At 42.2% G+C, this 15675-nt stretch overlaps 1 protein-coding gene across 2 annotated transcripts; it reads left to right on the top strand.

Moving 5' to 3' along the window:
* Window positions 1-5746: 5746 nt before the first annotated feature.
* socs1b (suppressor of cytokine signaling 1b) lies at window positions 5747-11779 on the top strand. Of its 2 annotated transcripts, XM_081360862.1 has the most exons (4): window positions 5747-5919; window positions 6327-6419; window positions 6592-7587; window positions 10625-11776. In XM_081360862.1, the coding sequence occupies exons 1-3, from the start codon at window positions 5851-5853 to the stop codon at window positions 6694-6696; spliced, it is 267 nt and encodes an 88-aa protein (XP_081216988.1). In that variant the 5' UTR covers window positions 5747-5850; the 3' UTR covers window positions 6697-7587; window positions 10625-11776. The 2 variants fall into 2 exon arrangements, with proteins under 2 accessions (XP_081216988.1, XP_081216987.1); XM_081360861.1 differs by lacking the exons at window positions 5747-5919; window positions 6327-6419; window positions 6592-7587 and adding an exon at window positions 8324-8820 and having other exon boundaries at window positions 10625-11779.
* The last annotated feature ends 3896 nt before the right edge of the window (window positions 11780-15675 follow it).

The following is a 15675-nucleotide window of genomic DNA, read 5'->3' as shown; positions in this document are numbered from 1 at the left end:
TTACCTCAGCTTATGCCCCAAATTCAAAACGCTCACTCCATCAGAGATTTCCACCTGGATTAAAGACAGAGGCTGTTGGAGGTGTGGCAGGAACCATAAACCTGAGGTATGTACTCTCAAGAAGCCTTGCCAGGTGTGCAAGCAGCAACACCTGACCGTGCTCCACGAAGTGAGTTCCCAAGAGGCTAAGAAAGTGTTAATGGTCAGTGCTGCTCCCGACACCATATACGTTGACCGTCCTAGTCGTCCACAGAGAGTCATGTTGAAGCTAGTTAAGGTGTGCCTGTACAATGCTGAGCACTCTCTGGAAGGTTTCGCTATTCTGGACGACGGATCAGAGAGAACCCTCATCCTTCCCTCAGCAGTCCGGCATCTCCATTTAGCCAAAGAGCCTGAAAGCTTGCCTTTGCGTACTGTCCGCCATGAGGTGATCCATCTACAAGGAGCCGCTGTCTCGTTCGACATCTCCCCAGCTCATTCTCCCAAACAAAGGTACCACATCTTTCATGCCTTCACTGCTGGTGAGCTGAGCCTGTCTGAGCATAGCTATCCTGTCAAGTCACTCATGCGCAGATACCCCCACCTGCAAGGTCTTCCTCTGCCGAAGGTTGATAAGGTCCAGCCGCTTCTGCTAATAGGCTCTGACTTTCCACATCTGCTGCTTCCCAAACAACCGGTTCGAGCAGGTCCTCCTGGGAGTCCTGTAGCTGTGTGTACTGCTCTTGGTTGGACACTGCAAGGCCCCGCCAACCTCAACCTCACTGGTGAGCACTCTCACTGCTACTTCACTATGTCTCCTAACTCAGAGCTGCAGCGGCACGTTGAACGACTGTGGGAAGTTGACATAACACCGTATGCCAATGCCAAGACTGTGACCCGCTCCAAAGAAGATCAGCAGGCCCTAGAGCTGCTAGAACAGCGCACAGTCAAGGTAGAAGTGGATGGAGTAACAAGTTATGCTACTCCCCTACTTAGGCGCAAAGCTAGCCTCACACTCTGGGCTCCAAAGCACACATTGCTCCCACAGCTACGGAGCACAGAACGCCGTCTTGCCAAAGACACTGCTCTAGCCAACACCTACTGTCAAGAAATACAGAAGCTTGAACAGTTGGGCTACGCCAAACCTCTACCTCCTGACACAGTAGACAGCTCCACAGAGTCCTGGTATCTGCCGCACCACGTTGTCCACCACAACGGTAGGGCGAGGATTGTCTACAACTGTTCCTACCAGCACAACGGTCAAAGTCTCAACAGCCAACTGTTGCCCGGTCCGACCTTAGGTCCTACTCTCCTCGGTGTACTTCTTCGGTTCCGAGAACACAGTGTGGCTATCAGTGGTGACATCAAAGCGATGTTTCATCAAGTTCGCCTGCTACCAGAAGACAAGCCCCTTCTCTGTTTTCTCTGGAGAGGTATGAAGAGGGAGGAGGAACCAACAGTGTATGAGTGGCAGGTTTTGCCATTTGGGACGACATGCAGTCCCTGCTGTGCCACGTACGCCCTTCAGCGGCATGTGAAGGATAACAGCAGCGGTCATGAGGACATCCTACACCTTGTGGAGACTGCCTTCTATGTCGACAACTGTTTGACCAGTGTCACGAACGCTGATGAAGCCAAGACCATCATCAACCGGATGCGTAAACTGCTCTCAGTCGGAGGCTTTGACATCAGGCAGTGGGCCAGTAACACCCCCACAGTTGTTGAACATCTTCCATTGGAAGCGAAAGCAGCAAGCACCGAGTTGTGGCTCTCTCAGCCTCGACAAGATCCCGAGGAGCCAGCCTTAGGCCTTCGCTGGAACTGCCTTACCGATCGCCTTGGGTACCGCCACAGACCGGTAGAGTATTCACAGCCAACTCTGAGGAACGTCTACAAGGTGATGGCAACACAATATGATCCCCTCGGATACCTAATTCCATTTACCACACGAGCAAAGATCCTTATTCAAGACCTGTGGAGAGTGGGAGTTGGCTGGGATGAACCGATCAGACCAGAGGCTCTTCTGGATATCTGGACACAATGGGAGAGTGAACTAGTCCATCTTCCACAAGTGGAAATCCCCCGATGCTATGTCCCATCAGTAGCAGACACTGGGCCACCCAGACGAGAGGCACACATCTTCTGCGACGCCTCTGAAAGAGCCTACGGGGCCGTCGCTTACCTCCGCACCCAAGACAATCAAGGTGAAGTCCACGTTGCATTTGTGATGGCTCGGTCACGAGTGAGCCCTCGCAAACAATTATCCATGCCACGCCTCGAACTGTGTGCTGCTTTAGCCGGAGCCCAGCTGGCTAAAGTCATTATGACAGAACTGTCACTCCTTTCCCAGCAAGTCACTCTCTGGACTGACGCGATGACAGTTTTAACGTGGCTCAATTCCGACTCGTGTCGCTACAAGGTCTTTGTAGGAACTAGAGTCGCAGAAATTCAAGAGCTCACTGAAAACTCGACCTGGCGGTACGTCAGCACCACTGACAATCCAGCCGATGACCTTACTCGCGGCAAACCCTTGCTCGAGCTCAGCCAGTCGAACCGGTGGAGCCAAGGTCCACCATTCCTCCGACAACATCCAGACTCCTGGCCAGTGCTTCAGTTAATAGAAGCCCAAGAAGCTGACGAGGATGAACTTCGGAAGACAGTGTTCTGTGGAGCCACCACCTGCTCTCCGACCACGACACTCAAGTCTGATATAGACAACTGGGACAGTCTTCTCAAGGCTACCCATGAGAGCCTTCACGGGGCGGCTGATGATCAGAGCAGTCCTACCATGACAGCAGCTGACGTCCAAACAGCAGAGCTCCATGTCCTCAGACAAGCCCAGAGTGAGTCCTTCCCTGAAGAGGTGGAAACTCTTGCTGCTGGTAAGTCTATCTCGAGACTGAGTCGCCTGCTCATGCTTGCTCCAGAGTATGATGAAGCTGTTGGCCTGGTGAGAGTGGGAGGTAGACTACGCAGAGCAGAAGATCTTGACCCAGATGCGATGCATCCTATCATCCTCGATCCCAAATCTCATGTTACGAAGCTGCTCATTAAGAAATATGACAGTGAACTGCTACATCCTGGTCCCGAGCGGGTTTTCGCCGAAATGAGGAGAAGATATTGGATCCTCCGGGGTAGAGAGTCCATCAAGCGTCATCAGCACGGCTGTGTTGAATGTCAGAAATGGCGCGCTACTCCAGTGGTGCCTCAGATGGCAAACTTACCCCCTGCCAGACTCCGCTTATACAAGCCACCTTTCTGGTCGACTGGAGTCGATTGTTTCGGCCCTTACAACGTCAAGGTGGGCCGGCGCACAGAGAAGCGGTGGGGTCTGATTTTCAAGTGCATGACGACGAGCTGTGTGCATCTTGACCTACTGGAGAGCATAGACACTGATGCTTTCCTGATGGCTCTCCGCCGCTTCATCGCTCGCCGTGGCAAGCCATTTGAGATCCTGTCTGACAGAGGAACCAACTTCCGAGGTGGAGCTGCGGAGCTGCAAGCCAGTTTTGCCGCTTTAGAAGTTCCTCTTCAAGAACAGCTGGCCAGACAGCAAATCGAGTTCCGTTTCAACCCCCCTGGGTCTCCACACTTTGGGGGAACGTGGGAACGAGAGATCAAGTCGATTAAGTCAGCTCTCCAAGTCATCCTTCAGGACCACACTGTCGCCGAACCTGTGCTGCAAACTGTGCTGATTGAAGTGGAGGGAATACTCAATGCTAAACCGCTTGGGTACATCTCCTCCGATGCTGCGGATCCGGATCCCGTCACACCAAATCTACTGTTGATGGGACGCCGCGACGCATCACTCCCGCAGGCTGTTTACGCATCTAGTGACCTTCTCAGCAGGAGAAGATGGCGCCACAGCCAGATCCTGGCGGACCATTTCTGGTCCAACTTCATCCGTCGCCACCTCCCGGACCTTCAGAAGCGGTCGAAGTGGCACAAGGACACAGACAATCTGACTGCTGGCCAGGTAGTGATGGTGGTTGATTCGCAGTTACCCAGAGCCCAGTGGCCCATCGGGAGAGTGGTGAAGACCTGTTCAGGTTCGGATGGACGAGTTAGGGCAGCTGAAGTTAAGATCAAGGGACAGACCTACCTACGGCCAGTCGTGCGCCTTGTGCGGCTGCCAGCCTGGGAGGATGAAGATGACGCCAACTAAGTAGACTTTCCTTTGGGATTCAAATTTATTGCTAAATTTGGGGGCGGCTATGTCGGAAAGTCTTTTATTTCCTGTCATTTTATTTTGAAACTGTAGTGACGTCATTTCTTTCCGAGCGCATCACATTCTCATTTCCGACTCCGCATTCTGTGGGATGGTGGCTCTCGTGTGCGTAACCTAAGCGAAAGTAAGTTTCATCCTGCACTAAGATGTAAATATTGCCATCGGACTTGTTTAGATGTTGTCTACTTTCACCTGTTTTCCTGTTAAGTATATTATACGCTTGGTTTTGATACTTTCGTGTGTATTTCTTTAGTTAATAGGTATCACGTGGCTATGTTATAAGCCGTGTTAGACTGAAGATTGTTTCCTTTACATTATTTCAGCCTTAAGCTATATTCTCGAGTGCCATATTTCAGTTCTTATGCCCTTTAGTCCTACCGTTAAATCGTGTTTTGCTTCTGTGTCGCTGTCAGACGCAACTAGAGTGTAGTTCGGCACTCCCAGGCCATGCGCCCCTTACGTGCTGGGCGCATGGGGTGCAGTTGCGCCCGCTTCCACTAGAGGGAAGCGAAGACCACCAAATCTATTTAGTATCTCTAAATTGCCTCATTAACCCTTTGTATGCCTGTATATTAGTTGTTTGACTCTTTTCAGGTTATTCGACCAAATTATTATATTTAAGTATTCCTATTCAATGTTTATTATTGTATTGGATATTACTTTATACTTTTGTACATTGTGATTAATATTATTTTATTCTTTGTTTCTTTTATAGACCACACACACACATACACATACATTTGTACAACAATGCCTGTACCCAAACTTCAATAATAAAGTTTGCTGGAATAATTTCTCCGTGCCCTTCTCTCTGACCGGAGCCCTGTCAAAGGAAACTGTCAGACCAGTATTATCCCCTTCAGAGTGTCCGACTCTATCACAATATGGCAGATGTATACTTAATTTAATCACTGTTAAATAACTTTTAATTCGTTGCTGCCAACTAGGGTGGCAGCAGGGGTGGCAAGGCTTTCCTTTATTTGCCACCCTATGCCACCCCAGTAGATCTGCCCCTGCGTTCAACAGAAGAAAGAAATTCATACAGGTTTGGAACAACATGACGGCGAGCAAGTGATGACATAATTATCATTTTTGGGTGAACCATACCTATATGGGATAATGATGTCTGTTATCACCGCAGTATATTGCAGGATAAACCTTAAACAAAGAATATTCTGGATCTGGGAAATGGAGAGAAATTGAGATAAAAAAAATGATGGGGAAGACATTTTTACCAGAGGAGACATTGTCACAATAGTTTGCAGGAATCACATTTGAGGAAGTTAAATAAAAGCAGTTAAAAAGATTACTATTGATTACCACAATGGCTCGATAACTTCCTCCGACCTCGGTTAGCAGCACCATAGGGTTAGCACGTAAGTTGAAAACAGTTGACCATAAATTCGAACGCGGTCGCTTTAACCAGTTTGCGTAACCACATCTTAGTCCCGCCTCCAGGTCTGCAGCCATTGGCTCAAAGTCTACGTTAGGGGAGTTTTAATTGGATGCTTAAGATGCCATTTAAAAAGTCCGGAACTAAATGCAGCTATAAACAACCGGAGCGTGTCCTTGTATACAGTTGAGGTTTTATATACATTTCAAGAGTACATGTTTTAGAATAATTTTTTTTTTGTGCTACAGTCATGCCGACATCCCCCGTGAAGACACGGATTCCGCTGACAAGTTTTGGTCATCTTATAAGCGAAGTGAAGGTACACAACAAAGAATTCATTGTTCAACATATCGCAGCCATGCATGCTGTCATATCAAATCAATAAAATATAAAGTATAAATATATAAATAAATATAAAGATATGAAATATATCCCATTGTCCTTCATAAAAACATGAGAAAGTGTCTTTACCATTAACCCTATATCAAGAGTTGCTTACAAATAGGCCTAGGCTACATCTAAATAATACACTAAATACAGTATAATGAAAATGCCATATGCATATTATGCTTATTCAGTACCATGGCATACATAGAAGTATGATATTATCATCTACCAATTAATGTATTTTCATAGTGAGAACAGAAAAGCGTGCCTGGGGATCTCCTTTTGTCATTGGACATGGTGTCAAATCTTGATATTCTGTAATGTGTATTTTTATGACAGAGACAGCTCTTCGGGATTGAAGCACCAACCCCAACAGAACTGACTGGATGGAGGAAACATTTTAACAGCTACACAATACAAGGACGCAGAAACGTAAGATCAGGTTTCTCATTACTGAAGAATTAGTATTACTAATTGCCTTGTCAATAAGAGCATGTCAGATTGTTGATTGATCAAAGACAACAGTAACATCCGTAACAACTCCTGCTCACGTCACCACTTTGTCATTGTGTAATTTTTTTCTCCCACTTATTCCCTTTTCCAGTTTGTTCTTGCCACATATGGTATTCTTGCACTCACAGCTGCTGCCTACATGCTGAGACGCAGCAGCAGGAAGGAGGAACATGAAACAGCGTCTGCCTCCTCATAAACCAAAATGGAAAGTCTAGGGGGGGTTAAAAATACAATAAAATATTTATGATCACTATATGGGAGGACTGTGGTTAATGAAGCTCATGTTTCACATGTCACCGGCCAGATGTTTTCTTTCTTTATCACGCATACAGATTGTTGTTTTAAAAAATGATTAAATTTGCAATGTTTTAACCCATTAGTCATTTGCCAGTAGAGTGCAGTGTAAGCTTGTTGTCAAGTACATTTCTTGGAAGCGCTTTGCTTTATCGGTTCAACAGGCAAATTTCGTGGTTATTTTACAGCTGTTGATTTTAGGTTAGTGAAACTAGGAGCGCAGATGGGGGACGTTTTCCTGTAAAATGAAATGTTCAGAAATTATTTCAGAAATAACTGTGCTGTTGTAATATGTCTTTTTTCTGCTTTTTGTTTCATTTTAAGTTAATAATGGTCGTGCATCATTCTGAAAGTGAAGCGTAATTTAAATCCTGCCGATTTCATTAGCCTACAATATTCCATTATTATGCCAATCAACTCATGACTGAAAAACTGAAAACCCTTTCCTTTAACAATCCAAATTTCTGCCATATGATTGGTTTCCTCTTTTAGACAGGGTATACTATTCAATTTGCATCCAGTGATTTTCAAATAGTTAAACATGAAGTGATAGTTAAAGTGCTAAAGTGAAACTGAAATGAAAGCACACCTGAATACAGGTCATCCGTTGTGATGATTTTTTTTCTCCTGTGAAGAAAGAGCAGTATTAACCAGCCGTAGTAATTTGTGAATGTGCAGGTGCTGTGGTACATCAGGCAGTTGATGTCAGTGGCACAAATGTGGGGATCATTTCAAAGGTAAAGCTGCTTCAAGTGGAAATGTATGTTTGGACTCATCTGCAGTACAGAGCAAGGTATTATTATTATTATTTTTTAAATTTGCAAACAAAACATGAAAAATATATAAATGAAAATATAATGAATGCTTAATTATGTTTTAAGCAAACACATACTTGTTAAAGATATTTTAATACTGGGAATGTATTTGGAAGTGTTTTCCGATGTTTCTGATGCCCTGAACCTAATGTATGATGAATTGTTCCAGGGATCTCTTAAATTCTGCCTTGCCTGTCAGGGATATATTTAACAGATGTTTTTAGAGATGGTCTGATTAAAGAGTCAGAAGTAATCGTAAAGACATCTATAGAGTACAGCATCTGTTTACAGTCAAAAGTGTATGTATGTATCCATTTACCAGTGAATGCTGCTCAGTTAGTTGTCAAAAAAAGACAGACCAGACATTTTAACACCTGTTTACATTTTACTTCACTATTAAATTAGTATTTAGGTATTTTCCCCAGATGCTATAGGCTATAAGATTGACTTGCATTTGCACTAAAGGATGATCTGTGTTCTTTTAGTTTATTTATAGTGTAATTTCTGCAGTCTATGGAAAATAACATTGCATTTCGTAAATGTGTGGCTCATATTTATCTGTCATATGTAATCCACGGTGTCTTTAGGCTAACAGTCTTAAACAATAAAAGTAAGCCAGGGATAAGACACGATATTTTTAACCCTTAACCTGCAAAGCCATATGAGTTGGAGAAGATCACGTGATTTAAAGTAAACCAGTGCGTCCAAAGTGAAAGTGAAACAAAATTGCACGCTTAATAGCAAGCAAAAATAATTAATTAGCAAGTATAGCCTAATTTCAGTCAGTGATTATTCTGCAGTTGTTTGCTTTTATCAGGCTTTTTATGTGCATTATTTGCTCAAATCGCCACGATCTTCGCCATTTTGAAGGCATTGAAAGAGAGTGCTGCTAAAATCCAACCGCATTCCTACATCTAGGATTTCTCTCGGCACGTTACCCACTGAGTCCAGAGAGGGATGTAAATAAGATACGTTTGGATACATTGAGACACAATGTCCTTCATCCAAACAGTTCTAGGAATAAATGACATCTGTCAGTCTCTGATGTGCAACAGGCGAGACCGCCTTTTTAAAATGTTTAGTGCAAACTTTCGCTTTCGGTATATTCTTTTGTAATGGTCATCGGGTGACAACTAAAAATGTAGCATCGCAGGAAATCTTTACACAGTTCTGGAGAAGTCTGGCTTAGTCACCATCAAACTGCATTTGCGGTAAGTTGGCTAGTGGTTTTATATCCGAGACCGGACAGCATGGAGGTGTTTCTTTCACCTTTAATTTCACAGTGACGTTCTCCATGTAGGCTATTAGACACCGTTTTATGAAAACATTTGCAGTAGAAATGTAACTTAATGGTTATTCTGAAACTCGTATGCCTATACGTGACAGATAATCGAAAATTCGTTTTGCCTGTTTTACTGGAGAAACGTTTACTTTTCATTTGGAAGTTCTTTCGAGAATACATATAGCCTAGGCTACTTGTATTTCAGATAAAGGCAGGGGCTTCACTTTTCCTCTGCTAACGGTTACAACCGACGCGTTTGTCTATAAAGAAGCTAACATCAAGACATTCAAAGAATTATGTAGCCGGTCAAATAAATTAAAGATTAAAATATGCTTAAAATATGCTTAAAAAATAAAATGTATTGATACAAATACATTTTTAAAAAATATGTAAAAAGTTCAAATCTAGCTAAGTTATTCTAAATGGCATCGTTCATCATACATTTTTCTTAAAATGTTTGTAGCCTACCATTTTCTACTGGTTTTTGATTTACAAATGTGGTGTCACCATTGCCTAACCATCAAGTAAAAAGTACTAAAATATACTTGCACTTTGGGTGCAGTAGTCATCAGTGTATAAAGTAAAAGGCTAATTAAAATTATATCAAAATTATATTCTAAGGGTTACCCCATTCGACCTGAACAAAATGTGCCTTTAAAAAAACTATGTCAGAAAGTTATTTGATACACAGTCATGAGAGGTCTGCTTTTCTGTTTTATGGTATTTTTTATCACTTGGCATCTAGTTTGTTGGTTACGCCACGCTGACTTTGATTTGGCTCACAAAACTAAAAGTATAGCCTTTATTAAAAAGATTTTTTTCTTTATTTCTTTTTTGTCTCAAGCATCATGTGCTTATAAATAGTCGAATTCTGTTTGGTTTCTGTTTCCAAGAATTTGACTTAACCCTCTGGTGCTGCTCGTTAGTCAAAAATGACAGATTTTTTTTTTCAGTGATAAAAGTACTATATTTTTGTTCAATAATGTTTTTTATTTACTATTTCGTATTTCTAGGGTATTTTTATGGTACCAAAATATATATGTAATAATTATGATCCATTTATTACCTGATAATCTTTTTTTTTTTTTTAAAGACCTGAAAATTAAATTAAATCTTGAATGCTTTTGAGCACAGACTTAAGTTTGGTTTCTTTTAAAAGAAGACTTGGCAGATTATTGTTTAAGTGAAAAAAGTTTTAAAAAAGTGAAAAAAAATTTTTTTTAAGTTTAAGTTTATTATTATGAAAAATGCATAAAATACTGTTTACAAATTTTATATGAATATATATTTTCCAAAATATGAATAAATCTAAAGTTGCGTTCCTAATTTGAGGTTGATTACTCAAACAAGCTTGGTTTGGGTGCAGTACCAAACGTTTCCACAAAATGAAATTCGCTTCCCATTAGTTTCCAGTACAAGTGTGACTGTTTTTTTCAGGACCATTTAAGCTATTCAAATCATATCCATGACTTTTTGTGTGTGTGTGTGTGTGTGTGTGTGTGTTCACATAGGACGTGCCAAAACTTTTCCCAAGTTTTGAACCATTCTGATAAAGTAAAAAATTCGAAAAGAAAAAAAAAAAACGTAAAATTTCCAAAAGTGTTAAAGCCAATCTTTGGTTATCCACTGTACATTCTCACACGTACTTGCACACTCACAGGCTTATCTCGAATGTGTCCGGACATGAGCTCTTCCCAGCTCTTGATGTTTGAACTCTTTGTTAATTTGCGCAGGCTGCAGAATCATTCATCTATGCTTTGGGACCATGGAGGAATGGTATGAGTGGGCCCCGATTCAGAATGGTCCAGCACAATGACTCTGACCATACAGTTGCGCCACAGGGCCCATCCAAGCCGGCCGAGCCCCCTAAACCCTGCTCCGACCCCCCAACACACTTTCAGCCCTTTCGGGACCAGCAGGAATGTGACCTCATCACACAGGCTGTGGATTACTTGAAAAACAGTGGATTTTACTGGGGTCCCATGGAAGCAGATGAAGCTCATGAACAACTGGCCAAACTCCCTCTGGGGACGTTCCTGATCCGGGACAGCATGCAGGCAAATGTTTTCTTCACTCTCAGCTATCGGGCTCCTGAGGGCCCGACCAGCGTGCGGGTGCTCCTAAAAGGAGGAGGATTCAGTTTAGCAGGGAGTAAACACACTTTCTCTTGCCTTTTCCAGCTGCTTGGATACTATATTGCGTCCCCAAAAAAGAGTCTGAGTATGCCGTATCGTGGAGATGCGGCGCAGAGCCTGCAAGAGCTGGCAAGAAGAGCTGTGGTACAGAGTTATGGGAAAGATAGTATTCACCAACTGCCTGTGAGCAAAAAACTTAAAGAATTTCTGTGGCTGTACCCTTTTAGTATATGAATGTGTGTTGTTTATTTGAGAATTAAGTTAAAGATGTTGGCTCTTTTAAGACAGTCATTTCATAGGATACTGTGCTTTTCATTGACCCAACTAGAACATGTATTTACTATTTATGTGTGTAGTGATCGTTTAGACTATTCTCTGATAAAAAAGCACTACAGAATGTTGTATTTGACATAATGCAGTTCAGCACAACTCCACCTTTGGCCTTCGACTGTTTTAAGACAATCACGCTGGTACTGGGTCAGTTTGTATTTGTGTTAAATGAATAATTTGACAACTAGTTACTTTTATTATTGTATTGTTTGTCTTTATGTATGAATGTAAACCACTGACCACATGATGTCGATATCAGTATGAACATTTAATGATTTTATATGGGTACATATATACAATATGTAGACTATAATCTATAGTATGTATTGTATAACAATGTCATTCTGCTATGCAGAAAAATGCATTTCACCTAAAACCTTTGGATTGCATTTTATTAATAAAGATAAATTATTTGATGTGATTTACAGCTGTTTTTGCTGTCATCTCTCTCTCTCTCTCTCTCTCTCTCTCTCTATTTCCCTTTCGCTTTGGTTTCTTGTAACTCAACCCCCCCCCCCCCCCCCCCCCAGGAATCAGGAACCTCTCACATTAGAAATTAGTTTCAGATTTTCTTACTTATTACTACACATTTTTACTCTCTTTATCTCTATAATTTTACAAGTTTACTAAATTATTTGTTTAAATATTACATGATCTGTTTTTATATTTTAAATTCACCAATTACTGCATGCCATCATGTTGTGCTTGTCAAGCCGAGCAAAACTGTGTTCATGTTGCGTGTTTTTGAGTGTATGGCCACAGCAGAAGCTGTGGAGCAGATGTGGGATCATAGATTAAAACCACAAACCATACACAGCCATACATACACAGAAACCACATCCTCTTATACAAAAACAGGAAAATGTGCCTTTTCCTTTGTAGCCTACCTATATTACTTTGACAATTCCATGGCAGAATAAAACAGGAAGACATAGTTTGTTCCAGTGAAAGATCTTGTGCATTTTTAGGACAGAAAACTGAAACAAAGACATCCATTGTGATTATACAATACTGAATACATCACATGCCGAAGAGGACGTTGATTTTTGACAAGCCAAACATTCCGTAAAACTTGTATAATTAACTATGCAAAAATAATTTCTAACGTATCCAGCATGTTTTATATTTACCGAAAAATCAAACATAGTTCACCCCTCAAGCATGTTATCACGTCTGTCAAAAACTTAGGCTGGCTGTTGTTTGGAATATTAGAAATAAAAACATTGACATAGCACACTCATGGGAATCACATTTTTCTATTACAAACAATTATTACCTTATGATCCATCGGTTTTCAATTCCACCTCATTTGAATATCACGACATCGACGTCTGTCAAAAAATAATGTGCACAATAGGCCTACACTACCAGATGTTGACTAGATGTGAGGGTGAATAAAGCATGGAGAAAAAAGTCCTATTGAAAAAAGTTTAACGTGTTAGTTTTGACAGACACTTTTTATGCACAAACTATGCATTTAGGATCGTTTAACATGTTGGTTTTGATAGACATTTTTTATGCACGAACTAAGCATTCTAATATTCCTGATTTAAATATTTTAATATTTACCTTCCCCACCTTCCCCAACACCACCTGCCTAGATCTGCTAGGCGGTTCTCCCCACTTTCGTCTCAGCAGCTCGCATTTGTGATGTGTACCGTGGTTGATAATAAAAGCATAATGCAAAACTTCCAACTAAAGCTTCTTTATTACTAAAGAGAATATATACACAAGGTTAATGTAAATTCACACAGTAACACTTAAATCACAGAAGAGAACTGACAATGAACTGAATGGAACAGGGAGTATAAATACACAGGGAAACATAATGATTAACAACTGAACATAATCTGTAGACTAATTTGGAAACAATCAAAGCTAAATTGAACTGAAGCACAAGAAACAACCACAGGAATGAAAATACAACTAACCAAAACATAATCCTATTCACCTTATTAATGTGCATGCTTCAGCATTAGCCTTCACTCCACCAAGACTAAGCCTGTGTAAATTCTATTTTTATCAATAAAATGCTATCTATTGTTTTATTGCTGGTACAGGAAGGCTCAAAATATTCTTTCCTCCTCAACGACACTTAAGATTCATTTGGCATCCAACCATCAGCAGCCAGTCTTTCATCAGAAGCCAATTTACTGAGTAGCAACATTATATATGGTTCAACCAGACATTTCAGTGAGATTTACCAGTGTTATGATTGGAAACGCTGGCCAAAGTATCCTTTTGCATGCCTTGGCATCAGCTCTCACTTTCAGGTTCATTATTCAGAAACAAAAGAACAAAACTTTCTTTGTGCTGTGTGTTATTGCTGCCCTTATAATAAAAACAAACAAATAAAAAACCCTGAAAGATAGAAAGAGAGCAAGATAAATAGCTCTTGAATGCTTAAACCACACTTCCTTCTTGCATACACACACACTTCTTTTGTATCTCAAACATGACTGTCTACATTCAGATTTCAACATAAGAAGTCAACATACATATTCTACGCAACCAAATTTACTTCTTAACATTTTCTTAACAACAAGTGAGAAAGATATTCATTGAGGGGGGGGGGGGGGATGTAGGGGTTGATTTCATCCATCGGAAATGGATTGAACCATGACAAGAGAATGTTTCACACGTTAATAGAGTCAGGTGATTGAAGGGAAGAGAATAAAAAAGTGAAAGCAATTTGTGAAAAAGGAAGTAGTGTCAGAGGAGGAAAAAAACAAAAACATGAAGACAAAACATTTATTTTAAGAAGAATAATGTGCACCAGTGAATCATGCATTTTCCTGTTGACATAATTTAGAGGGGAAAACAAGAACTGTTGGCTTCAACAGGGTTCAGGCTCCAGGGTTCAGTAATATATATATACAAATCGAGAAATATTATAATCTCTACCACAGTAAAGCATAGAGGAAAAGCTGTCATTGGTGTAATTCACTGTGAAAAGTAATTTAATGCTTTGGAGTACAGGATGATATTGCTGAATGGCCTACTTCCCATAAATGAACAATTTGTTATCAAATGAGGAATGATTAGATGTTATTTTACAACGAGACAATTCTCCTGCCCAAACTGCACAGACAACCAAGACATGGCTTGAGAACAAGTCCATCAGGGTCATGTTTTGGCCTTGTCAGAGTCCAGATTTGAACCCTATAGTGAATATTTAATCTCACATTAAACCCAAAAGAGTTTACTGGGAGACATTGTTCATGACCTGTTCATCCTGTAAAAAGCTGTCTGCAAGTTGGGGAAGTGCCAAGTTACTTTATCTACAGTTTTTGTGCCATTATCCCTAATTTTTTGACCAGTGATTTGTGATTAAAATGCTTGAGACCATTAAAAGACCACATATTTTGGCATGTTTGGCTTGGCTTGTTGTTGTTTTTTGCCCAGAAATATGTGTGTGTGTGATATTTGTTTATATTGTGTAGAATGCCTCTGATATCCAGACCAGACGGAGGACCTGCGCCTAGACACGACCCCAACGCATGATGTAGTCAGCCGAATCCAGGCCGTATCCAGACCAGACGGAGGACCTGCGCTTAGACACGACCCCAACGCATGATGTAGTCAGCCGAATCCAGGCCATATCCAGACCAGACGGAGGACCTGCGCCTAGACACGACCCCAACGCATGATGTAGTCAGCCGAATCCAGGCCGTATCCAGACCAGACGGAGGACCTGCGCCTAGACACGACCCCAACGCATGATGTAGTCAGCCGAATCCAGGCCGTATCCAGACCAGACGGAGGACCTGCGCTTGGCCACGACCACAAAGCATGATGTAGTCAGCCGAATCCAGGCCGTATCCAGACCAGACGGAGGACCTGCGCTTGGCCACGACCCCAACGCATGATGTAGTCAGCCGAATACGGGCCGTATCCAGACCAGACGGAGGACCTGCGCCTAGACACGACCCCAACGCATGATGTAGTCAGCCGAATCTGGGCCGTATCCAGACCAGACGGAGGACCTGCGCCTAGACACGACCACAACCCATGATGTAGTCAGCCGAATCCAGGCCGTATCCAGACCAGACGGAGGACCTGCGCCTAGACACGACCCCAACGCATGATGTAGTCAGCCAAATCCGGGCCGTGTCCAGACCAGACGGAGGACCTGCGTCTAGACACGACCCCAACGAATGATGTAGTCAGCCGAATCCGGGCCGTGTCCAGACCAGACGGAGGACCTGCGCCTAGACACGACCACAACGCATGATGTAGTCAGCCGAATCCGGGCCGTGTCCAGACCAGACGGAGGACCTGCGCCTTGACACGACCCCAACGCATGATGTAGTCAGCCG

This window comes from Scardinius erythrophthalmus (genome assembly GCF_964197995.2).
Source record: "Scardinius erythrophthalmus genome assembly, chromosome: 3".
Lineage (NCBI taxonomy): Eukaryota > Metazoa > Chordata > Actinopteri > Cypriniformes > Leuciscidae > Scardinius > Scardinius erythrophthalmus.
The sequence above is the reverse complement of the archived record's forward strand: the minus strand, read 5'-3'. Positions and strand labels throughout refer to the sequence as shown.